The 27,617-nt window shown below is 35.2% G+C and overlaps 1 protein-coding gene across 1 annotated transcript; it reads right to left on the bottom strand.

The window, feature by feature from the left end:
- Positions 1–5,420: 5,420 nt before the first annotated feature.
- On the bottom strand, positions 5,421–25,843 carry LOC110918958 (cysteine-rich receptor-like protein kinase 10). Its single transcript, XM_035988130.1, has 8 exons — positions 25,839–25,843; positions 25,688–25,738; positions 23,973–24,115; positions 23,752–23,873; positions 23,442–23,652; positions 21,536–21,773; positions 5,990–6,137; positions 5,421–5,911 (listed from the first exon to the last, which is right to left on the bottom strand). The coding sequence occupies exons 1-8, from the start codon at positions 25,841–25,843 to the stop codon at positions 5,600–5,602; spliced, it is 1,230 nt and encodes a 409-aa protein (XP_035844023.1). The 3' UTR covers positions 5,421–5,599.
- Between the last annotated feature and the right edge of the window lie 1,774 nt (positions 25,844–27,617).

The raw sequence follows: 27,617 nt of genomic DNA, 5'->3' as shown, positions 1-27,617 counted from the left end.
GCATAGACGTTATGCACTAAGAACGTACCCGCTATCACGTCTGGAATGAGTTCGGCTTCTTGAGTGGTCAGCTGGAATGCTCGTGCATTTTTCTTAGTAGTTCCTTCAGTCGTTTTAGCTCTACTGTCTGCTGGTTTAGCTAACTTAGGACATTCAGATTGGAAGTGTCCCGTTTCTCTGCAGTTATAACAAACTCTTGTTTTCCTTCTGCAGTCTTCTTCCCGATGTCCTTTCGCCTTGCAGAAGTTGCAAAATATATTGCACTGTCCATGGTGTTTCTTTTTGCAATTTCTGCAGAAAGGAGGTGATGAGGATTGCCCTGTTCCCCTCTTTTTGAACTTATTGCTATTATTACCCATGCGAAATCCTTGGGTAATCTTCTGAGCCAATTCCTTCTTGCGATCTTCTTCTCTGGTGCGGACTAGTTCATCGGTTAAGGTATTAGCTAATTCCACAGCTTCGTCAATCGTGCGTGGTCTCGCAGCTTTAACGACGTTACGGATTTCTCCAATTAATCCCCAAATATAACGGGAAATAAGTACCGGTTCTGGCGAAGCCAGGGAAGGTACCACTCTCGCATATTCGAAGAATGTCGAAGTATATCCTCGACAGTCTACACCTAGCATACGATGACTCAGGAACTTATTTGCCATTTGTTCCTTCTCGTATTCGGGACAGAATTTTCTTTTGACAAGACTCTTAAATTCTTCCCAATTCATCGCATAGGCCACCCTTCTTCCTTTTGCTTGTAGCACCGTGTTCCACCATTCTAACGCCCCTTCTTTGAACAAGTTTGATGCATACATCACTTGATCTTCTTCAGCACATTTACTTATTGCAATTACTGCCTCGGTTTTCTCTAACCAACGCAGTGTTGCAGTTGCCCCCTCATTACTTGCAAATTCTGCGGGTTTACAGGCAAGAAATTCTTTGTAAGTGCAACCAGGTGTTGCAGCTTTCATTCTCTTAGGGAGTGGGGCCTGTTGCGGATCATGATCGTCATGATTGCCGCCTCCATTTATGCTGTTACTGCCGTTATCTTCCGGAATACGTTTACTACGAATTAATTGTGGTTCGGCAGGTTTCTGAATAGCAGCCATGATTTCTGGAATAGCATTGGCTATCCCTTGAGCAATAAAGTGCTCAATATCTTGTCTAGTTATATATTGATCTTCCTGATTTTGCTCAGACTGATTTACTTCATTAACTGGTTCACTATTAGCGTTTTCCATCTGCTAATTAGTATTAATAGAAATTATTAGTGTCTAATTATTGATTACAAAATCACAGATAAACACATAGATCAGTATAACATGCAAACATAGTCAAAATTGTCGATGCCTCGACTTCTATTTTGTTTTATATATTATACCTGCTTCAATACACACTTTTTATCTTACAGTGTTTTATTGCCCATTTTACAGAATCAGTTTTACTATTTTAGTTATAATACAAACAAACTTCTCCAAACCCCTCCTATCTTTTGGTTTGCTGGCAGTTTTAGTAACGACGCTCCCTCTCGTCGTACTTCCAAGAAATCTGCTCCCCTATTTCTCGGATCCTATTCCCGGTGCCTATCAGTTCTTCACCAAACTGACGTAGTTCAGCTAAATTTTCATAGCTCATTGGCAGATTAGGGATAGGTTCTGTATCAAACTGTGGGAGAAAACTATAGGGACTATTAACTATATTTTGGAATTGCCAGTCATTGGTCCACCATTCTTCCATTTGGCCTAATGGTCGGGTGTGAACTAGTGGGTCTGGAATAGCTGGTCCTAGGTTTATTGGGAATTGGGCTGTAGCAGGATAAGAAAAGAGATTATCGTTAATAGGCTCTAGAATATCACAATTATCCAGTAGGCGGTCTATTTCGTCCTGGAATGTGATTTCCTCAGACTGTTTAGAGCTTTCTCCGATCTCTATTCCTTTTTGCTTTAGGTCTATCCCTATTTCTGCTGGCTTGGAACTTTCTCCGGTTTCTATTTCTTTTCCCTTGCTCACACTCACAGGGTTTTCTATTTTAGGGATTCTCCTAGGTTTCCTTCTGCGCACCTTTCGCCACCCTACATATCTTCTCTTCTTTTTAGGTTTTGCTTTTTCCAGCGGTGGAGCTTGGAATTCCAGAGGTTCCTCTATGTCAGCAATGTAACCAGTGAAGTTGTGGGAGACTTCAATTGGCACAGGATAGAGGTTGAGGTTCTGAAATGCTTCCGACATCTCATTCATGCTGTACGGCATATATGCAAAATGCACAAAATGTTAAGTTAAAACTTTGGAACAAAGCTTAACAAATAAACATTTTTATTGCACACCAATTTGTACAACATAACAGCAAACAGAACATACTCAGATCTATTTATTTATTTACTAGGAAGTACTTATTTCTAGATTTAGAGTTTAAAGATTTGTATTTTCTGCTACAGTAGCGAGCAGATACAGATTTGCCCATTTTTCATCTAAGTTATTTTCCCCTGGTGGATTACTGCTAATTTCCTGAATTTCTGGGTTAAACCTCACTCTCTTGGTTTGGGGTTTCTTTTTCTCTTGACCTTTTCTAAGGATTGAATTCCTTTTCTCTGATGTAAGTGGGTTTTCATAATTTGCCTTACGGACAAAGATTCCTTCCTCTACATTGACGGAAGTTTTGGAAGAAGAGGTTCCCTGTTCTTTGGGTGTACTATCTAATTTGCGGTAGATAGCAGAAATCTTTTGTTTACCCATACTGTAATTTTTAACAATTAGTCAGTTAATAAGCATATATTCACAGTGGCTCTGATACCACCTTTTCCTGTCACGGCCCCCGACCCGGTTTGACCCGTTTCAGGAGCCGCGGGACAGGAATCCCGTGGTATTTAATTTAGGCGACAGCGGAAGTCTTTTTAAAACAGGATCTTTTAATAATTTAAACTGCTCGTTTCATAACTTAGGGATAAATTCCCAAAATTTACAATACTGTGATTTCTCAGGGAAATCTTTATTTTCAAAACATGTTCATTTATTTATTTACATTTAGCCACTTTTCTAAGCTGGGAGTGCTCCACGGCACTTTTCTTTGCTCATACCAGATCACTTGAAACATGTTTGAAAAAGGTTTTGTCAGCGGGGAAATACTGAGTGAATCATTCAGTTTACTGAAAACGACACATTTGTTATAATCTACAGTATTAAGGGGAATTACAATGTTTCTGATATCAAACCAACTACCCACAGTATTTGTCATTCGACCATCCATTGGCTAGCCCATTTGTCCAATGGTGTCTGTGACTGTGGTCAGATCACCCCTTGGCCACCCGTTTGTCCAAGTGTGACGGGAAATAAGTAATGTATACAAAACCCCACATACCGGCTGTAATTTGGTGATTACATAGACTTAATCCCTGTAATTATAACTTTGAAAAATAACTTGGAGTTTTGTAAAACAATTGACTCACAAACTGTGAGAAAAGAGTTTATAAAAGAGGAATGACTCACATTGCAGATTTATGAGCAGAGTATAAGCTTTACTGATTAGCCTTTTAACCTAATTTAAATAACAATGCACACACAAACGGGATTAGTAACTAATTCAGCAGTTACGTCAATTCACGAGATTAAACCCTCACAACTATTATCAAGCGCGATACTTAACAATTCAATGGATTCACAACGAATGACAGAGCATAGTCCGAATTCGAACAGCACTCAAACATTCTTGTTGAAATCACAATGAATAACAAAGTACAAGCTCAATTTGAGCAGCACTCGGACAATCGTTGGATAGTGGACGTTGAATCGTAATAGCGATCGAGTTATTACCCTGATTGCGGCAGCACCTCGTGATTGTGTGTGTGTTTATTGTGATATAACAGTGATATCTCGACGTACACAGAAGCTATTTACGTCGTTCTAAGTCCCCTATGCAAGTCCCAAGGTCGGCTATTTATAGCCAAAATTTGGCCTTGCTTACGGACCGTAAGCCTGATCCCTTACGGTCCGTAAGGGATACCTATAGGTCCTAGACTTGCCATGCACGGGAGTAGCTTGCATGAATCAACAAAATTAGCCAATCAGCTTTAAGCAACGTAATTTTTTAGGTAATTATCAACTAGGGTTTGGCCCCCTCGAGTTTTAGGGGCCCTGATCCCGATTCCAATCACTCTGAAAATTTTAGGGTTAGTGCAGAATTACTTGGGTGTCTCAATTAGGGTTTTCTTATTGACTAATTATTGTCCTAATTATTGATTTTAGTGGTAGTTGTTACAGTAGTGCAGCGGAAATTATATGGAAACAAACTTTTCACAATCAAACAGAAGAAATGCTTTCAATCATACATTTTCAACAAGGAATCAAATGATTAAATTTATTTTTAAACTTTGATTACAATGCAAGTATGATATGCAAACTCCCCCTCAGCCCGAGCTCAGTGTTTGTTCGTGCAGAAAGAAGATGGTGAAAGAGCTAAACAGAACAGTACAGAGTACTGTTCTATTTATAGGCACTTGCAAACCACTGAGCATCAAAGCTGACGTCACCATAAAAGTGACATCTAACCTCCTAACAAACTCTAACCTCTGATCTATACAAGCACTGCTATGCTAACTACTGATATTACATTTCATTACATAAACTAGTATAAACTGCTGCTGCATCATTCCACTGCTGTAATCTCAGCAGTACTTGTCATGATCAGCAGTGCTTGAAGCATGGCAGTAGATTGAGCAGCAAAGCTTTAGTTCTTCTATCAGACTTTGTCTTGATCAGCAGTTGTAGGTCAGCAGTTTGCATGATCAGCAGATAGGAGGTCAGCAGATGGTGAAACCACTTTCAAGGGGAGAGACTTGCAACCAAACATTTGCTTATTCTGAATCTACTGCTGTGATCCAGTTTTGGCTTTTATTATCTGTTCCTTTGGTAGGGTTCAATCCCAACAGTACCTAAGTATGTTATTTTGTGCAAACTACAGGGACTTATTATATAATTAACTCTAATAATAATAATAATAATAATAATAATAATAACAACAACAACAACACTAACAATAATAATAACAATAACACTAACAATAACAATAACAGTAATAATATGAATAGTTATATAAATAATAATAATAACTAGTCTTAAGCCTCTTGCGTGACAAGCTGACGTAAAACTATGTTGCAAACATGATAGAGACCTAACCAGAGGGACCATATGTCAACATCAATGTGCTAATAATAACCAAAAAAAAAAAAAAAAAAACTGAGGGATTGAATGTAACCAATTAATTTACATTTTTTTTAATAATTTTAGACTTCAGGGACACGAAACCAAATTTTGGGCCAAACCAAATGAACCAATTAATTTATATTTTTTTTATAATTTTAATAGCTATGTTAAACAAAATAATAAACTATAAAGTGGATCAGGTATTTAAAAAAATATATATATATATCAGTGTGATCATCTATTAAACATTGTAGAGTTGAAAGAATCATAAAGTGTTCTAAAAGCGTGATCGCCTTTTTGATCAGCAAAAGCTAATAATGTTCTATTATAACCAATTAATACTTCTCCAACATTACCCATGACTTTCAAATATACAATACGTGTTACACTTATCTTATATTGTTTGATAGCTTTGTTATCGAGGATGCACATCAGTAATAAGTGAAGCATCAGTAGGCCAAACATCTGATTCTGGTAGCTCTGACGATGTTGTAGATCCAACTCTTTTCCCTGATACAAAAGGAGGCTTTTGAGGGACAGGTAACGCAATCAAGGAACTATTAAGCATGGGGACTACAGAAGCCATTGAAGGCCTTAATTCAGCATCCTCTTGAACACACAATAAGGCGATACTGATACAACGTAACACTTCAATTTCTGAGTGAATATCAACCATACTTGAGTCTAGTATCTCGAGTATTTCTCCACTCTTCAATTTACTCCAGGCCTAAAGGGTATATTCAATATTAAGTTAACAAACTAGACCATATGACATTTTGCATATCACGGAAATGGGTGTACTTACATAGCATAGAAGGTCCGTGTAACCAGATTCAAAGAAATGAGTGTTTCTTTTTCCACTAATAATCTCAAGAACCAGTACACCAAAACTGTACACATCGGATTTCACGGAGAAGTGACCATGCATTGCATACTCGGGTGACATGTACCCACTCACAAATGCAAAGTTGAATGTTAGAATAATAAAAAAATGTCAGAGATAGACTTATAAAAGTGATAAAATTGTCATTTACATGTTATGTAGGTGTTATGGTTATTTCTTGGCCCTAACTATCTACACACCTTGTTTGCCTATCAGCACACTTAGGTTTACCTACGCTGCGTATACGTCTATACGCAGCGTATAGGGTTAACCATATACGATGCGTATAGACCTATACTCAGCGTATATAAACCATGGATTTCAGAGCCATCTCAGCAATCATTGCATAGAAAACAAGGGTTTATATACGTTGCGTATGGACCTATACGCAGCGTATATAAAACTCAATTTTTGTATTTTTTTATGTATTCCTTTGTTTATTTATAAAAAAAAAAAGAAAATTATTTATAAAAAAACAACATTATTGGAAAATAATACAAATATAAATTACAAAAATTAAAAAAATACAACTATTATGAATTATAAAAATTAAAAAAGAAAATTATTTATAAAAAAACAATATTATTGGTAAATAACACAAATATAAATTATAAAAATTAAAAATAATACAACTACTATTAATTATAAGAATTAAAAAAGAAAATTATTTATAAAAAACAATATTATTGGTAAATAATACAAATATAAATTATAAAAATTAAAAATAATACAACTACTATTAATTATAAATATTAAAAAAGAAAATTATTTATAAAAAACAATATTATTGGTAAATAATACAAATATAAATTATAAAAATTAAAAATAATACAACTATTATGAATTATAAAGATTAAAAATGAAAATTATTTATAAAAAAAACAATATTATTGGTAAATAATACAAATATATTATACGATACGATGCAACACGATACGCTACTACACTATACGATACGATGCAACACGATACGCTACTATACGATACGATATAACACCCGTATAGGTCGATAGGTGTATATATGTCCCGTATAGGCCTATAGGTGTGGTTGAGGTCCCGTGTAGGCCTATAGGCATATACATCACATATACGAGACTTATACTATACACTATACGATACGATGCAACACGATACGCTACTATACGATACGATATAACACCCGTATAGGTCTATAGGTGTATATATGTCCCGTATAGGCCTATAGGTGTGGTTTAGGTCCCGTGTAGGACTATAGGTGTATACAAGACCTACATAGAACCTATACAAGACCTACATGGAACCTATACGCTACTACACTATACAATACGATGCAACACGATACGCTACTATATGATACGATATAATACCCGTATAGGTCTATAGGTGTATATATGTCCCGTATAGGACTATAGGTGTGGTTTAGGTCCCGTGTAGGCGTATAGGCATATACAAGACCTACATGGAACCTATACCAGACTTAGACTTATACTGTACACACTATACGATACGATACGATACAATACGATACGACACTATAGTATAGGTCACGTATAGGCCTATAGGCAGATACAAGACATATATGAGACTTATACGAGGTTTATACGAGACTTATACTATACGATACGATACTTAAAAATGTTTTTTTTTTTAAATTCACCCTTTATATACGCTGCATATAGGCCTATACGCAACGTATATAAAGGGTCAAAAAGTATATATTTACCACAAGTTTGTGGTTAAAAATAAAAATTACCCTTTATATACGCTGCGTATAGACCTACACGCAGCGTATATAAAGTGTCAAAAAGACAATTTTACCCTTGTATATGGCTGCGTATAGCCCCAAATGCAGGGGTAAAATGGTCTTTCCCACTATACACTGTGTATAGACCCATACGCAGCGTATATAAAGGGTCAAAAGACATTTTTACCCTTGCATTTGGCTTCATATAGCCCCAAATGAAGGGCTAAATGGTCTTTTTTGACTCTTTATATACGCTGCGTATAGACCTATACACAGCGTATATGAAGGTTTTTTTTATAAAGGTTATATCGAATCGTATAGGTGTAGTATAGGTCACGAACCGGCCTCGTATAAGCCTATAAGTGTGATATTGTATCGTATAGCGTAGTATATGTCACATATTGACCTCGTATAAGCCTATAAGTGTGATATCGTATCGTATAGCGTAGTACATATCCCGTATAGGCCTATAGGCATATACATCACCTATACGAGATTTATACTATACACTATAAAATACGAAGCAACACGATACGCTACTATACGATACGATATAACACCCGTATAGTTCTATAGGTGTATATATGTCCCGTATAGGCCTATAGGTGTGGTTTAGGTCCCGTGTAGGCCTATAGGCATATGCAAGATCTACATGGAACCTATACGAGACTTATACTATACACTATACCGTACGATGCAACACGATACGCTACTATACGATACGATATATGTTAGGCAACTTTATTGTATTTGTTGTTAAAAATAGTTTAAGTACTTAGAAATAATTTCGTCAACACGAACCGACCGACGAACCGTCCAAGAAGCTCTAAATATGAAGACCGAGAAAGAAAAAATTATGAAGCTTCTAAATTCTTTGATTAAAGATCTCGACAAAGATTACAAGACTTCAAAGTATTAGCGAAACATTATGGTGTTTACAAGATAAAGAGTCAAAGAATTGTGTTAATAAGATAATATATCTTATTAACACATAATATATTTTTCTATGAAATTCTACCATAACAAAAAGAAAAAGGAATTTTCTTTTAGAAAAAGCCATCATCAGAAAGAAAAAAAAAAGAACTTTTATTTTTGGTAAGCATTCATCAGAAAAGGAAAAAGATTCCTTTTTCCTAAAAAAGAATCTCTAGCTTTTTCATTAGAAAATGTATATCTCAAATGGAAGGTTTCAACAGAAAGAAAGACAAGTTGGTGAATAAAAGATAAGGCACATGCAAGTGGATGGGCACACATACCAACAACCAATCACATTTGAGATAGAATCATTGAAATCTCTATAAATACATAATTCCTTCGTAGGAATTATGTGTGCCTTTTTATTGTAATATTTCATATAGAGTTTTCATGAGAGTTTACCCCGGGTTTGGCCCAGGGTGTGACATTTAGATTCGAGTTTATTCTCGGATCGACCCCTTCTTCTTTGATTAATAAGAATTAATTATTGAAGATATATCACTCTCACTGTCTATATTTTTTACTCTTTTGAATAGTTATATACTTCACAAACACCCGTCTCAACGACTGAAGAAAGTTGCACCGCTCTAACAGGGCCGTCAAAGGGGACCAACAAGTGGTATCAGAGCAGATTGGATAAGTTATTTCCAAGATCCCTTGCTCCTGTAAGAGAGACGTATATTCTTGATCTGTTAAAGGTAAAAAGAATTTTTTTTTTTTGCAGATCCAAAAAAAAATAAAGCATGTAGTAGAGCTATTATTTTTTTTCTGTTACTTTCATTACTATTGCTTTTATTACTATTATCTTTATTATCTCTATTAGGGTGTGCGGAGTGGGACGCGGCAAACCTCGGCAAACCTTTTTGCCGATCGGCAAACACCGCCGCCAAGGTTTTGCCGTTGCCGAACAACTCAAGAATCGGGGATGCCTTGCCGATGCGGGGAAAGTGATTGAGAAAGAGAGAGGGTATTGTGGGTGGGGTCCATTCCTATCTCAACTAATCACAACTTTTTCCTTTTTTTTAAAAAAAATTAGTTTACCACTTCACCAAGTGTCTAAACCATTGCCAACACTTTTCACAAAAGTTTAAACACTTTTGACTGATTGACATGGCGCACTCTGATTGATCGGTTTTTTGGTTTGACACTCCAAAGTGTTTAACCACTCCTTACACCCTTAGTATTTTTTTTTTGTATAAAAAGAGGTGTAGAAAAAGGATATAAAAAAACACAAAAAGTGAGTTAAACAAAGATAAATGAACTTTAGTTTATCAGAAAGAAAATTTTTGACATCTAAAAAGAGAGTTTCTGATAAAAGAAAGTTTGTTCGTATCTTATTTAATGAAATAACTCCAAATTCTGGTTAGTTAATCTTCAAAAAAAAAAAAAGGAATGATAATGAGAGATTAAAAAAAAAAACTGTGTGAAACTTTAGAAAACATACTCATATGTAGGTCCCTTTTTGTCGGAGGATGACGAACCTCAAACCTTGTTATACTAACCCACTAGCGAGTGCGGAATCCAAGCTAGCAAGCAAACCGGGATGAGACAAGTAAAAGAACAAACACACACGGGTTCACCGATTAACACAACTTGTATTAATGCAAATGAAGGTTTCGGTTACAAGCACAATGTTTACAAATCTAACATGTAAACTCTCAAAGTGTGTGTGTGAGTTCCGGACAGAATGCTCTCAAGAAACTCTCTATCTCTCGGTATCTTTCTGTCTGTGTGTCTCTAACAAGTCTTCGGAACTCAACACAATGCATGGGTATTTATACCCATACACAGCAGGTCTTGTCCGAAGGATCCGATAGATGGTCCGAAGGATCATCTATCGATGACATGATGTTCGAATGATCAGCAATGACCTCGAAGGATGATCCTTCGAGGTCTAACAATCGAAGCATATCTTTCGAGTACCTCGAAGGATCAACAATATCCTTCGAGGAGCTATCCTTCGAGACAGACAACTACTTTCTAACTGTTTGACCAAGTCAATCCGGAGGATGGTTGACTTGGTCAACTTACAGACTTAGAACATCGTTTATATACAGACCGAATACAGACAAAGTACAGACACAAGTGCATCAACAAACTCCCCCTTGGCTGTAGCTTTGTCTTTATCTTCTATAGTTGTAGACTCGTCTCGAACTTCGATGGTCTTTGGTCTTCGAGTTTTCAAAACTCTGATGTCCTTTCAAGTCTTCAATGTCGGAGGATCTTCAAAGTCTTCACGTCTTGAAAGCAGAGAGTGTATCAACAAACTACCCGTATCATGTAGGAAGTGTGTTGACAAACTCCCCCTTAACATAAGCTCCCCCTTGAGTTATGCTCGTGAAATACTTTATCTTTATGAAGTGAGATCCTTGTGGTGTTGATGATGGCCAGCGGCAACTCGATCATCTTCATCGTTTGAGTGCCTTCATGTTGCGTCTTCATTCCAAAGCTTTGTCATCGACCATGTTCTCCTAGCCTTTAGAATCTGCACATGCAAGAAATCTAAACGCGTAATGAGAACAACTGCTTGGAATATAGTTAATCATAAACAAATGACACACTCATGACCATGTCACAAACAAACACCGTCCGACAGTTTGAAAGTTTAATAAATTTGTCAATTTTAGCCTTTAACTTTCAAAACTTGCAAATTTCGACCGTTTATGAAGATTTAGTCAATTCGGTTTTCGTTCAGGTTTCAGGTAACGAAGACTCGAGCTCCAACATCGTACGATCGAAAATAAAGTAGAAAGAAAATCTTTTTGGCTTTTATAAAGTTTATATTAAAACACGCCTAAAATCTTTTTGGTATTTTTGAAATTAAAAGACAACAATTTAAAATCCTTTGAGTGTTATCAAACGACATCACCGCTAATGTCGTGCTGATATGCACCAAACGACGAAACTGTTTAAAAGAAAAACAATAAAAGTTAAGCAGTACATAAATATTTACAGACATTCTTTTTGCGAGTTTCGAGGGTAAGAGAATCATATCAGTGTACGGTCATGCCAAAACACTCTTGTTGTTCAGTTAGTTAACATTAAGATAAGCATCCTATAACAATTATCGGTATTGTTGTCCACTTAAGCTCAACTTATCAGATGTAATCATGTTTAGAGGATACGTTAATGTATGATTTATACTTACCGACCGGTGTTCATCCACATCACGACACATTCCCGTATCAAGGTATGCACGAGAGTTCATCTTACCGGTGAGTATACCGATTATCATCTGTTTGACCGTATAAAATGTGAGATACTCACTTATTTTGATTTGAAAACAAGCCCTATGTGATATAATCACTTATTGATGAGGAACTTGATTTTCGTATGCATGAGGGCACAGGTGCAAGTCCGTGAACAGGTCAGTACTTCCGTACAGCAGAGAGACGAACTTGACACCCGGATAAATGTGATATTTTATCACTTATTTGATATGGACATGTGATTGTTTATCACTTATTGAGGTCGAATGCAGTATGTAATATGTACACGTATGTATAGTATCATGGAAGATCTAGACTTGGGTCCCCGTTATTTTTCGGTAAAAGATACAACCATGATACCCAGATGATAAGCAGCATAAAGACCGAATATCTCAGAACCTCGGCAATCTATCAAACGAAATTTCGGTACTAAGACCATATGCCAATGAATGGTTCCCACCTGGTCTTCAGTCGATTAAGATTTATATCACCCTGCACACTTTAAAATGATTGTGAGCCTACCGATACATCTTATATAGAGCTGCTTATCGTTTTTCATTTAATGTTTAAAGAGGTTTGGATAGACCACTGATGTACTATCATTTTCTCTTTTGCTCGCCGGGAAACTCATTTTTGTTTTTCTTTTGTTTTTCGATGTTTTTGGATTTTCAGATTTTGGATTTACTCCCCCTAAAATCAATAAACTAAGATAAATTTAAAAACACACAAAGATATTTACAAAAATGATTTTCCGATGTTGGTTTACTTTTGTGCTTGACCTTAATGTCGTTTACCAAAATTAAGTTTTATCAGAAAAGATTTAACAAATTTTGGAAAAGTGAGTTGGCATGTCGGTAAGCGGTGCGGACCATGACAACATTGATGAGTTTCATATTGAAACAATCACGTGTGAGGTGATATCCGAGATCAACGTGTCAGGTCAAAGAGTGCTGTTCGAGATAATAATAATTCACAAAGTAGCTTAAATATCGACAAGTATAGGAGAGATTAAGAATTTTGAGGCGTATCCTGCAACTGTTCCGTGCATTGCAAGGAATCTAAGCACTCTCCCAACTGGATATCCACCCGGTGTGGACTTCAAGGTCGAATTTGCAACTACTGAAAAGTCTCTTGACAGCAATAAAGTCATAAACCTCCGGGTCCGGCTGGTCTTCCACATTGTACCAGCGAAGGTCTTGACTTTCTCTTTCAGAAATGGTGTGCGGATGTTCAATCCATGCAAAGGCATCGGCACACATTTCACTTCATTCGTTCCTGAGGACCCGATCAAAAACCAGAATGACCAAATTTTTGGCACGTTCTTCATTTGGTCGAATTTTGCAACTTCATTCAGCCACATTTTCCTTTTCTTTCCTCTCTCTCCATCAAAGGCAACAATTTCTTCTGTCGCCTATCTTGTGCAAGGACATTCCACTATCAACAATCCTAAGACTATCAATAGTTCCTCCTGGAACTTCCTGCACACTCATTCAGAGATTAGTTGGAGAGTGGGACCCAAGCCTTCACAGACTTGGGTCGTCCGTCATCATCGAGAATTGTAACATCCATTTCCCGATGATTCGGAATTGATGTAGCTCCCCCTGAAACAGTTACCGGTTTTGGTATCCAAATCTCTTTCTGTTTTTCATGTTTAACATCCGATTTAACAGATTTTGTTTGAATAATCTCCGGTTTTAAAATCTTTTCAACTTCTTTTCTTTGTTTCTTTTTCTGTTTCTTTGCTCGTTGTTTAACAAGACGAGGGTCCTGTTTTGGTGAAACAGATCTTTTATGGTAATTGTTACCATGGGGGGCATCAATTTTTGTCTTTCTCTTGGTGAGATATGGACAATTCTTAATGATGTGCCCATACTCACAGCATTCAAAGCATGATCTCCGCTCAACAAACCTCGGAGTATCATAATAGCTGGATGACGAACTTCGTGATCTAGAGGTACTTGGTCCTACATCACAACCGTTTGTTTGTTGTGTATAGTTGTTTTGACTGTTTCTTTTCAAAATTTTACTTTGTTTAACAGAATCCTTTTTGGATTTGTTTTTGAAAGTATCAATTTTATCAGTCCCTCTTGATTTCACAAGGTTTATCTTCCGATTTTCGCCCTGTTTGTCTTTTCTATTCTCTTCTCTTGGGCGGCATGATTTTGTTCACGGAGATCATCAATCTTTGCTTTCAACTTATGAAGATATGGACAATTTCGAATTATGTGTCCAAGTGTACCACATTCAAAACAATATCTTCGTTCAACAATCCCCGAAGCATCATGCGTTCGTCTTACCGATGATGATGAACTTTGTGATCCCGAGGTACTAGGTTTTGAACAGTTTGGATCATTTCTTTTCAAAACTGTTGCTTGTTTAACAAAATCTAAGTTAGATTTGTTCTCATAAGTTTCAATTTTGTCTGTTCCCTTAGATTTCACAAAGTTCACATTCTTGTTTTTCTTTTGGGTCTGTTTCTTCTGACCCTGAGTCGGTGCCTTTCCTTTAGGTTCGATATGATTTGGCTGCCTCTTCTCTGTTGGTAATTTCTTATTTCCAAATTGTTTCCGAATTTCGGCCTTTGGAATAGGAGGACACTGTGTAACTGTAACACGTGGTCCTGTCTTTCCCAAAAACTTACTTGTCGAATCTTCAAAGACTTTACTTATTAAAGATTGATTAACATTTTTAATAGGAAAATCTTTGTTAGAGTAGATTTTATCATCACCAACGAGAGTGTACAGCAAGTTCACACCCTCCGACTCTTTTGCAGACGAGGACTCGATTGCAACAGTCTTAGCGGGTTTTGCAGGAGGATCACATAGAATGTAATTCTCGAGAGGTATGTCCCCATCTCTGATTTCCGCATCAGACTTTGCTGGAACAGCATCATCAGATTCATCATCAGAAGAATCAGCATCCTCAACCTCAACTGGAGGATCCTGTTTCTGTTCAGCAGTTACAGATGTATCTGCTGACACATTTGAATCTGAGGATACTTCTTTCTGGTATCCGAGTCCTGCTGCAAACTCCTTCACATCAAGAGGAACAGATGGTTCGAAGAACACTCTATCCTCCTCATCAGGCATGGCATCATAATTGTGTCTCACAGGTGGTGGACATTTCTTATATCCTATGCATGTGACATCCCGTTTTTCTTTCTGAACGTCAATGATGTGATCCAACACATAGCTAGAACTCAAATAGCTATCTAGCTTGAGTTGGATTGCCTCACTTTCCGTTTTTACACAGACCATTTCTTTTTGCATTGTCTCAAGACGTGAGATATACAAATTAATTTCCGTTTGTTTTCTGGAAACCATTTTAGTCAATTCAGTTTTATCTTTCTTTAACGTCTCAATCATTGACTTAAATTCTTTTTCATGGTTTTCATAAAACATATTGGCTTCTGTGCATTTTGAAAGATCCACGGTCAACTTCTGGTTGTGGATAAATGTCACATCATATTTCTCTTGCAAAGCTTCGTGTTTGCTTTGCAATTCACACCACTTGGCATTCAATGAAACATGTTTGTCTTGCAAGTCAAACAAACTAGCTTGTAAAGCATCATGTTTGCCTTGCAACTCAGACATGTTTGCCTTTAATCTAGCACAATTATCACAATCTACAGGAGTTGGTTCATCAACACATACCTGACTGGAATTACTCTCAGGTGTTGGCCTTTCTGCATCAGAATCAACAATCTCCCTTGATGATTCACATTCAGATCCATCCTCACTTGAACTTGAAGTTGTATCACCCTCAACTGAAGTTGAAACATCTTCATCTGAACTTCTAACATGTTCAGAACTGTTATTATTCCCCGAGGATCCACCCTTGCTGACATCTTTGACAATTTCAGCATACAACGCCGTTTTTGTCTGACTACTGTTCTTGGGATTAAGAAATGACGATTCTACAGTAGAATAATGATGTTGCACGGCAACTGGGGGTAATGGATTTCCATACATGTCTGTGGTGGGAGCTGGCTTTACAGGAACTTGTTTTGGATTGCCAAAACAATCTGTGATTGTGACGTACTCCGTTTTTAATGGAGCGTGTGGAACGGGTCTTGCAAACGAAGTACTGGAAGTTCCAAAATACATATCAGAATTGCATGGCACACTGGATCTTGCAGAAAACGTACTGCTCTCTGCAGTTGACGGATTACCCCATGCTGGATTCATTTTTGATCAGAAAAATGAATACTATATCAATGTCTCGGAAGATAATAGCCACCCGAAAGATCACACACAGCCGAAGGATCCTGATTCGAAAGATCCACTAGTTCGAACGATCTGTAAAACAGAAACCTGTTAACAATAAACAGACCAGACTCGAAAGATATTCGAAAGATCACAATTGTTCGAATGATCAACAGTGTTCGAAAGATCACTGTTGACTTTCGAGCAATGGCTTCGAAAGATTCACACTTGAAAGATCCTTATCTTTCGAGATAAATCCTTATCTTTCGTATAACTGTCTTTCGAAAAGATTCCTTTGGTCGAAAGATATGTTTCAGACTTCGAAGGATGGGTCGAAGGATGATGATCTTTCGAGCCTTCCTTGATCGAAAGATGGTCTTTCGATGTCGAAAGATATCTTTCGAGACCCTCTGACACAACTGACGTTGATGTGATAGGTTGGTGAAAAGGTGATGGGTTGGTAAGTCAACTTTCGGCAGAAAGGATATGGTCAGATGTACTTTCCCACCAACTTTGAAAACTTTACCCAAAATAGATAACCTTATCCAGAACCGGTCACCGGAATATTGACCGGAGATATGGCCGGAAATTACCAACACACTCAAAAACAAGTTTTAAGTTACCCAACCCACTTATGAACACTCCCGGTAAGTTTAAAACACGTTTTCCAGTTTAAAAGTGTAGAAAAACCAACCAAAAACGGGTGTTAAACCAAGTGTTCAAACACACACCAAGAACTTGAATAACCCGGTTTTAAACAAGGTAAAGAGCCAAGCTCTGATACCACTTGTAGGTCCCTTTTTGTCGGAGGATGACGAACCTCAAACCTTGTTATACTAACCCACTAGCGAGTGCGGAATCCAAGCTAGCAAGCAAACCGGGATTAAGCAAGTATAAACACAACACACACGGGTTCACCGATTAACACAACTTGTATTAATGCAAATGAAGGTTTCGGTTACAAGCACAATGTTTACAAACCTAACTTGTAAACTCTCAAAGTGTGTGTGTGAGTTTCGGACAGAATGCTCTCAAAGCTATCTCTCGGATGTGTGTGTTCTATCTGTCTATCTGTCTCACTACTGAACTCAACACAATGCATGGGTATATATACCCAAACACAGCAGGTCATGTCCGAAGGATCCGATAGATAGTCCGAAGGATCATCTATCGATGACAATATGTTCGAATGATCAGCAATCACCTCGAAGGATGATCCTTCGAGGTCTAACAATCGAAGCATATCTTTCGAGAACCTCGAAGGATCAACAGTATCCTTCGAGGAGCTATCCTTCGAGACAGACAACTACTTTCTAACTGTTTGACCAAGTCAAACCGGAGGATGGTTGACTTGGTCAACTTACAGACTTAGAACATCGTTTATATACAGACCGAATACAGACAAAGTACAGACACAAGTGCACCAACATCATATTTATTATCTTTTAAAAAGTTTTCACAAAATATTCCTTGAAGAAAAGAACATGTACTTAGGCTTCTACCGGAAAAATATGTGTAAATAATATCTCTTTTCCTTACTTATTCCCTCTCATCTTAAAAAAAAAAAATCGAATTTTCTGATGCGTTCGCCAGATTTTCTGTTTCTGATGCGTTCGTCAGATTTTCTATTAAAAAAAAACTTTTTTTTTTCAGATTTTCTGATTATTTTATCAGAAATGTCATCAGATTGATCAGATTCCATCAGAAATTCTGTTAAAAAAAAAAGAAAAAAAAACTTTTATCAGATTTTCTGATTATTTTATCAGAAATGTGATCAGATTAATCAGAAAATATCAGAAATTCTGTTAAAAAAAACTTTTATCAGATTTTATTATCTGATTATTTTATCAGAAATGTGATCAGATTGATCAGAAAATATCAGAAATTCTGTTAAAAAAAAACGTTTTTTTCGGTTTTATCAGAAATTTCATCAGATTCATCAGATTTTCTGATCCGAAAAAAAAAGAAAAAAAAATCGACGGTTCAAGATCATTATTTTTGGCTTGCATTATTCGTTATTTTTTGAAGCCTCATCAATCGACAGCCTAAACACTTATCCTATATTGGATAGAAGATACTTATATCCTAGTGATACAAGATATATTGCTTACATTTAGGTGAAAGTATAAATCGAGGTGAAGAATTATAACAACAAAAGAAATATAATCAGATGATCATCCATAAAAAGTCGGACGTTTGCCAAATAAACTTTCAAGCCAATGAAGATACAGTCAACGAATATCACTAAAAAGTTGCCTACATGATAACGTGCTAAGAGGAAAAGAAAGATACTTCTTCAGAAAGTTTATTTGTTTTTTCTAAGTATAAGTGCATTGTTTGTATTTTTAACAACAAATAGGGGGTGACTGTTAGGCAACTTTATTGTATTTGTTGTTAAAAATAGTTTAAGTACTTAGAAATAATTTCGTCAACATGAACCGACCGACGAACCGTCCTAGAAGCTCTAAATATGAAGACCGAGAAAGAAAAAATTATGAAGCTTCTAAATTCTTTGATTAAAGATCTCGGCAAAGATTACAAGACTTCAAAGTATTAGCGAAACATTATGGTGTTTACAAGATAAAAAGTCAAAGAATTGTAAGATAATATACCTTATTAACACATAATATATTTTCTATGAAATGCTACCATAACAAAAAGAAAAAGGAATTTTCTTTTAGAAAAAGCCATCATCAGAAAGAAAAAAAATAAAGAATCTTTCTTTTTGGTAAGCATTCATCAGAAAAGGAAAAAGATTCCTTTTTCCTAAAAAGGAATCTCTAGCTTTTTCATTAGAAAATATATATCTCAAATGGAAGGTTTCAACAGAAAGAAAGACACGTTGGTGAATAAAAGATAAGGCACATGCAAGTGGATGGGCACACATACCAACAACCAATCACATTTGAGATAGAATCATAGAAATCTCTATAAATACATAATTCCTTGGTAGGAATTATGTGTGCCTTTTTATTGTAATATTTCATATAGAGTTTTCATGAGAGTTTACCCCCTGATTTGGACAGGGGGTGACATTTAGATTCGAGTTTATTCTCGGATCGACCCCTTCTTCTTTGATTAATAAGAATTAATTATTGAAGATATATCGCTCTCACTGTCTATATTTTTTACTCTTTTGAATATTTATATACTTCACAAACACCCGTCACAACGACTGAAGAAAGTTGCACCGTTCTAACAGGGCCGTCAAAGGGGACCAACAATATAACAACCGTAAAGGTCTATAGGTGTATATATGTCCTGTATAGGCCTATAGATGTGGTTTAGGTCCCGTGTAGGCCTATAGGCATATACAAGACCTACATGGAACGTATACGAGACTTATACTATACACTATACGATATGATGCAACATGATACACTACTATACGATACGATATAACACCCGTATAGGTCTATAGGTGTATATATGTCCCGTATAGGCCTATAGATGTGGTTTACGTCCCGTCTAGGCCTATAGGCATATACAATACCTACATGGAACGTATACGAGACTTATACTATACACTATACGATATGGTGCAACACGATACGCTACTATGCGATACGATATAACACCCGTATAGGTCTATAGGTGTATATATGTCTCGTATAGGCCGATAGGTGTGGTTTAGGTCCCGTGTAGGCCTATAGGCGTATACAAGACCTACATGGAACCTATACGAGACTTATACTATACACTATACGATACGATGCAACACGATACGCTACTATACGATACGATATAACACTCGTATAGGTCTATAGGTGTATATATGTCCCGTATAGGCCTATGGGTGTGTTTTAGGTCCCGTATAGACCTATAGGTGTGGTTCAGGTTCCGTATAGGCCTATACGGGACCTAAACCACACCTATAGGCCAGTACGAGGTCAATACGAGACCTAAACCACACCTATACGATACGATATCACACTTATAGGCTTATACGAGGTCAATACGCGACCTAAACCACGCCTATAGGCCTATACGGGTGTTATATCGTATCGTATCGTATAGAGTATAGTGTAAGTCTCGTATAAGTTCTCTATAGGTCTTGTAATTCATAATATTTGTATTATTTTTTATTTTTATAGTTCATAAAGTTTGTATTATTTTTAATTTTTATAATTCATAATATTTGTATTATTTTTAATTTTTATAATTCATAATATTTGTATTATTTTTAATATTTATAATTTATATTTGTATTACCAATAATATTGTTTTTTATAAATAAGTTTCTTTTTTTTATAAATAAACAAAGAAATACACAAAAAAATACAAAAAATTGAGCTTTATATACGCTGCGTATAGATCCCTACGCAGCGTATGAGACGAAAATGACACACTACCCTTGTGTTTAGCTTCGTATAGCCTCATCACAAGGGTATAAAGGACATTTTCAGACCTTTATATATGCTGCATATAGGTCTCTACGCAGCGTATATAAACTTTGTGAAAAACTGATGCTTCAAACCTACCAAAATGACCCCAAAATTTCAGATGGTTTATATACGCTGCTTAGAGACTTATACGCAGCGTATATAAACCTTGTTTTCTATGCAATGATTGGTTATTAGGCACTGAGATCCATGGTTTATATACGCAGCGTATAGGTCAATACGCAGCATAGAGGGTTAACCCTATACGCTGCGTATTGACCACGTAGATAAACCCTAATTTTGCTTGGGTTTGGTGTGCCAATAGGCACTTTAGTGTGCCAATAGGCACACCCTATTTCTTTTGTTAGTAGAAAATTGTATTTAACTATATTTCTTTATATTTATTCTCAGTTGTAACCTTAAGAATACTCATTGATATATAACACAATATTCAAATGTGGTAAAAAATTACAAACACTGCAGAAATTAACTAAGTTTATCATAGAATATTAAATAATAGAATATTAAATAATAGAATATTAAATAGTTGTATCCATGACCTTCCCCGGGGATCCGAAAGTAAAAGTAGTGGCGGATCTTGCCCGTTGAACGTGCCAGGGCCGAAATACACGGGCATCAAAAAAAGTCCCGGCAAGCCCGGGCCAAACATAGTGTATATAAAAAATTTCGATCGAAATACGGAAATTTAGCACTACAGCAGAAAAACTTGCCCGGGTCGTAGCCCTGCCACAACCCTTCTAAGAACCGCCCCTGAGTAAAAGAAAACATAAATAATGTTTTAAGGTTTATATATATATATATATATATATATATATATATGAACTCTTAATGTTTTTTATATTGTTTAAGCTATTCTAAATATTTTTTTTCTAAAAAAAATATATTTTGGGGGCCCTAGATTTTCTAGGATTCTTGGTAGGGGCCTGGTTGTATCATAAGGTTAGGCAACTTACAACGTTCCAACAATTCTATTTGTCAATGCCTGATTTTGACTTCCGCAAACAATCCTTGCAATGCCAAAATCTGAAATTTTTGGATTCAATTCTTCATCTAACAATATGTTGCTAGTTTTGAGATCTCGATGAATAATTCTCAATCTAGAATCTTCATGTAGGTACAACATCCCTCTAGCAATTCCTCCAATTATTCTATAATGTGTTGGCCAATCCAATTTCACATTATTTGCTTGACCTAGACATTAAACAACGTGAATTCCAAAGAAAGAGATTTGTATAAAGATATTTAAAGTATTCCAAACTTGAAGAATAAATGAGTGGATAGAGTGAGCCACTCGATATTTGACAAAACATGGATAAATATCTTCAACAAAGATAGACTTGTAAACAGTGGCGGATCCAGCCTTATTTTGTGGGTTCACATGAACCCACTCGGTTTGAAAAAAAATAGTGAGAATCTACTAAAACGAACCAACTGAAAGAAGTTCCTGAATCCGCCACTGCTTGTGAAATGTTGAATTTTTTGCAGAAATAGGTGATTTGAGCTGCAAAAGAGTGCTTCTAGGTGGCCAACAATTTTCTTTTCAAATCTAGGTAAGTAGCATAATGAAACAACGACCTTCAACTAAGTTTCTGTCCAAAAGCTGCAAAAGCTGCAACATTCCTGAAGATCGCTGTTTGAAACAGCTATGTTCCTGAAGATCGCTGTTTCAAACAGCTACCTTAATAAAGTCGCTGTTTCAAACAGCTATGTTCCTGAATATCGCTGAATGAAAGAGCAATCTTATAAGAGATCGCTGAATGAATCTGCAATCTTAAAGAAGATCGCTGAATGAATCTGCAATGTATTAAAAAGCCAGTGAAGCGGTTAGTAATCACCGAACGATTACCGCGTACTATTCTCAAAATAAGGTTATGAGATTATACGAAGATACAAAAACAGGCCCGAAGAAAGAGAGCAAAAAGCAACCGTTATATGCAGGAATGGCGTTATTCACTCGACAATTTCTAACAAATATAAATATGGCTGTGCTATACTGGTATGGCGGGAAGCTTTTGTACAATGGTGATATCAGTTACAAGCATTTGTTTCAGACATTTTATGTTGTCGTAACAGCAGGGATACTAATTGCTGAAGCGGGAAGCATGACTGGAGATATCTCTGTGGGAACACGTGCTTTAAAATCGTTTTTTTCCGGTTCTACAAAGAGAAGGAAAGATGGAAACCGGCCCGTTAAACCATATAATCAACCCAAAAAGGATTTATGGGCAGATAGAACTAAAACAGGTGGAATTTGTCTACTTAACAAGGCCTAAAAAGATGGTTCTTAAAGGTTTGAGTTTGAAGATTGAAGCTGGAGAAGTTGCAGCACTTGTTGGAATAAGTGGATCTGGAAAGTCAACGATTATTGGAATGATTCAGAGATTTTATGATCCTGTAGTGGGATCTGTGAAAATAGATGGAGTTGATATTAAACGCTATAACATTAAAGCGTTGAGATCGTTTATCGCGTGGGTGGATCAGGAACCGATCTTCTTTAATATTGCACATTCATTCAGCGATCTTCTTTAAGATTGCACTTTCATTCAGCGATCTTCTTTAAGATTGCTCTTTCATTCAGCGATCTTCTTTAACATGGCAGTACCATTCAGCGACTTTATTAAGGTAGCTGTTTGAAACAGCGATCTTCAGGAACATAGCTGTTTCAAACAGCGATCTTCATGAAGGTTGCAGCTTTTGGACAGAAACTTACTTGAAGGTCGCTGTTTCATTATGCTACTTACCTAGATTTGAAAAGAAAATTGTTGCCCACCTAGAAGCACTCTTTTGCAGCTCAAATCACCTATTTCTGCAAAAAATTCAGAAATGTTATGTACTAATTTATATAGTTTCGTGGCTAACCAAATAGAAAGAAGTCAAGACTATGGTTGGCAACATATTCATAAATCAGGATCTTCTCCTCAGCATGAAGGCAAAATCCCAAAAGTCTGACGAGATTTCTGTGTTGAAGTTTGGCTAGTAATACAACCTCATTCTTGAACTCCAATGAGCCTTGTTTGGACCCTTTGGATAACCTCTTCACAGCAATTTGTTGCCCATAAGCAAGAATTCCCTGTCAAGTGTATGCCATTGATTAATATAATCGATTGGTAGATTTAAAATCTTTTACTCAAAAAAAAAAAAAAAATTAAGTGTATACACAATTTCCTACCTTGTATACTACACCAAACCCACCTTCACCTACTTTATTCTTTATTGAGAAACTGTTTGTGGCTTCCTCAATTTTTCCCAATTCGATTTGTAAAGATTCCTCATTTATAATTTCATTTCCATCTATATCCAAATATAGAAATTGTAAATAAATTAGAAAACCTTCTTGTAATATATTTTTCCCAGTCTAATATTAATAAAATGAAAATATTATATACTTACCAGTTTCATCCTTTAAATCAATACTTGTGTTAGGACGAAACCATTTCTTGAGTAAGAACAAATGACATATGGCCGCAATGACGACAAAACACCAATCATACCTATAATTGCTGCAATTATATCTGATTGAATTTTGTTTTTCCCTGCATGTTAAACATATACTTTTTAAGTGACTTCCCCTTTGGTTTTGTACAATTGAATGGAGTAATTTTTGGAATGAAGTTAAACTAAATGCATTTATTTAATGTTGGAAATTTGAGATTGAAACAATTAAGATGAAGATCGACTAGTGATTAAAACAAACAAACTAGAATTACACACTACTAGAAAACTACATATTTTCCTACAAAAGTTTCCCACAAATTTCCCACAACTCAAATTTTGTTACAAATTTTCTACAGTTTTCTAACAAAAAAGAAAACCAAAAAAAACCCAAAACATTTTTACAATTTTCCAACAAAATTTCCACACAACAAACATTTGTAGCAATTTCGTCACAACATTTATTAGTTTTTCGACAAAATTCAGACAAAATAAATTAAAAGTTTTTATAATTTGTAACTACAACAGAAAAATAATAAAAATAACAAAATTTGAAAATTTGTCGGAAAGTTGTAACAAATTGATACCGTTTGCTACATATTTTCGACAAAAAAAAGTTAATCTATTTTTCATTTCTTAATTTTTGAAAAGTAAATAATTTAATAAAAAAAATTTAATTTGTAGGAAATTCGTAGCAAATTGACATTAGTTGCTACGGATTTCCTACAAAAAAAAGAAGTTAATTTATTGGTAATTATTCATTTTTAGAAAAATAAATAATTTTAAAATAAAATGTCAAGTTTGTCGAAAATTTGTAGCAAACTAATACCATTTACTACAGATTTCCTACAAACAAAGTTAATTTATTTTTTATTTATCAATTTTAGAAAAAATAAAAAATTTTATAAAATAAAATGTCAAATTTGTCGAAAATTTGTAGCAAACTAACACCATTTACTACAGATTTCCTACAAAAAAAGTTAATTTATTTGTTACTTATCAATTTAGAAAAAAATTAATAAAAAAAATAAATGTTAAAGTTGTAAAAAATTTGTAGCAAACTAATCCCACTTGCTACAAATTTCGTACAAAAACCGTTATTATTTTTTATTTATAAATTTTAACAAAATAAATAATTTTAAAAATAAAGATGTTAAATTTGTCGTAAATATGTAGCAAACTAACACCATTTACCACAGATTTCCTACAAAAAAAAGTTACTTTATTTGTTATTTATCAATTTTAGAAAAATAAATAATTTAAAAAAATAAATGTTAGATTTGTCAAAAATTTGTAGCAAACTAATCCCACTTGCTACAGATTTCCTACAAAAAACATTATTCATTTGTTACTTATAAATGTTAAAAAATAAATAATTTTAAAAATAAAAATGATAAATTTGTTGTAAATTTGTAGCAAACTAACACCATTTACCACAGCTTTCCTACAAAAAAAGTTACTTTATTTGTTATTTATCAATTTTAGAAAAATAAATAATTTTAAAAAATAAGTGTTAGATTTGTCAAAAATTTGTAGCAAACACTCCCACTTGCTACAGATTTCCTACAAAAACCATTATTTATTTGTTATTTATAAAAATTGACAAAATAAATAATTTTAAAAATAAAAATGTTAAATTTGTCGTAAATTTGTAGCAAACTAACACCATTTACCACAGATTTCCTACAAAAAAAACTAACACCATCCCACTTGCTACAGATTTCCTACAAAAACCATTATTCATTTGTTATTTATAAATGTTAAAAAAATAAATAATTTTAAAATAAAAATGATAAATTTGTCGTAAATTTGCAGCAAACTAACACCATTTACCACAGCTTTCCTACAAAAAAAAAGTTACTTTATTTGTTATTTATCAATTTTAGAAAAATAAATAATTTTAAAAAATAAAGTGTTAGATTTGTCAAAAATTTGTAGCAAACTACTCCCACTTGCTACAAATTTCCTACAAAAACCATTATTTATTTGTTATGGAAAATTGGTATTTAATAAACCAACCTTTAACTAGTTGGTAAATAATAATCCAACCTACAGAATTGGTATATAATAATCCTACCTATCAACATGTTGGTACTCAATGAACTTCCGTTAATTTTTTTTAACTGAAGTTAGTTTTTAAGTTTTATTTATTACAAAACAGTCCCTATAGTTGTAATTTACTAGTTTTAACTATTTTATGAAACAAAAAAAAACACTTGAAAATCCTCCTTTTCCTCGATTTGAGGTTTATAAAATAGTTAAAACTAGTAAATTACAACTATAGGGACTGTTTTTGTAATAAATAAAACTTAAAAACTAACTTCAGTTAAAAAAAAGAGAAAAATGCTTGGATAGTCCCTGTGGTTTCGTCTTTTTTCACCTTTAGTCCCTAACTTTCTAAAATTACCTAAATAGTCCTCAACTTTTCATTTTTTGTTCCCGGATAGTCCCTGGGTCTAACTTCAGTTTGTTTTCTCTGTTAAGAGGGTGTGAAATGACAAAAATACCCTTTCCTTAAAAAGGCCAAACCACAGGGACTATCCGGGCATCTTCTTCATTTTTATTTGTAAAACCCCACCACCACACTTCATCTTCAACCTCCACTCACCATCACCCTCCTCCACCCTCCACCATCACCGCCACAATCACTCTCCACCAAATCAAATGCAGAAATTAACCAATCAATCCTTTTCACGAACACTTCATCTTCCCCGATTTTCCATTACAGATCACACCCCTAAACCCTAATTTCACCCTAACAACTGCACTTCACTACATCTACATCTACATCATGGGTGCTATGGCCTTGCAAACGTCAGACCCATTAAAAAAATCGAAACTTTCTCATCTTGCTTACTCTAAATGGCGTAAAGAAAGGCTCCCAGTTGGGGTTTCTGTTCCACCTAACAGTCCTGCTCGCCCTTCAAAGCCCCAATTGGTTTGTTCTTTGTTTTGTACTGATTGTTTGTATTGGTTTTGTTTTTGTAGGTTGTTGTTAAAAGGGTTTTGAGTGTTTATTTACAGTTTTGTCCATTACTGATTGTTTGTATTGGTGGTGGGGTTTTACAAATAAAAATGAAGAAGATGCCCATATAGTCCCTGTGTTTTGGCCTTTTTAAGGAAAGGGTATTTTTGTCATTTCACACCCTCTTAACAGAGAAAACAAACAGAAGTTAGACCTAGGGACTATCCGGGAACAAAAAATGAAAAGTTGGGGACTATTTAGGTAGTTTTAGAAAGTTAGGGACTAAAGGTGAAAAAAGGCGAAACCACAGGGACTATCCGAGCATTTTTCTCTAAAAAAAATTAACGGAAGTTCATTGAGTACCAACAGGTTGATAGGTAGGATTATTATATACCAATTCTGTAGGTTGGATTATTATTTACCAACTGGTTAAAGGTTGATTTATTAAATACCAATTTTCCATTTGTTATTTATAAAAATTGACAAAATAAATAATTTTAAAAATAAAAATGTTAAATTTGTCGTAAATTTGTAGCAAACTAACACCATTTACCACAGATTTCCTACAAAAAAAATGTACGTTACCATAGAATCCTATACAATCCTATCCTATACTATACTATATTGTACGATACCAT

This window comes from Helianthus annuus, chromosome 1, assembly GCF_002127325.2.
Source record: "Helianthus annuus cultivar XRQ/B chromosome 1, HanXRQr2.0-SUNRISE, whole genome shotgun sequence".
NCBI classification, from domain to species: Eukaryota; Viridiplantae; Streptophyta; class Magnoliopsida; order Asterales; family Asteraceae; genus Helianthus; species Helianthus annuus.
Note: the sequence above shows the minus strand (reverse complement) of the source record. Positions and strands in the feature narration are given on the sequence as shown.

Excerpts from the sequence above, each read along its gene's own strand:
- LOC110918958 (XM_035988130.1), bottom strand. Across the intron at positions 24,116-25,687 it reads TTTTTTGTAGGAAATCTGTG|GGAAAAACAAAATTCAATCA; the intron begins GTAAATGGTGTT and ends TTTAACATGCAG. Across the intron at positions 23,653-23,751 it reads GGTTTGGTGTAGTATACAAG|GGAATTCTTGCTTATGGGCA; the intron begins GTAGGAAATTGT and ends TACACTTGACAG.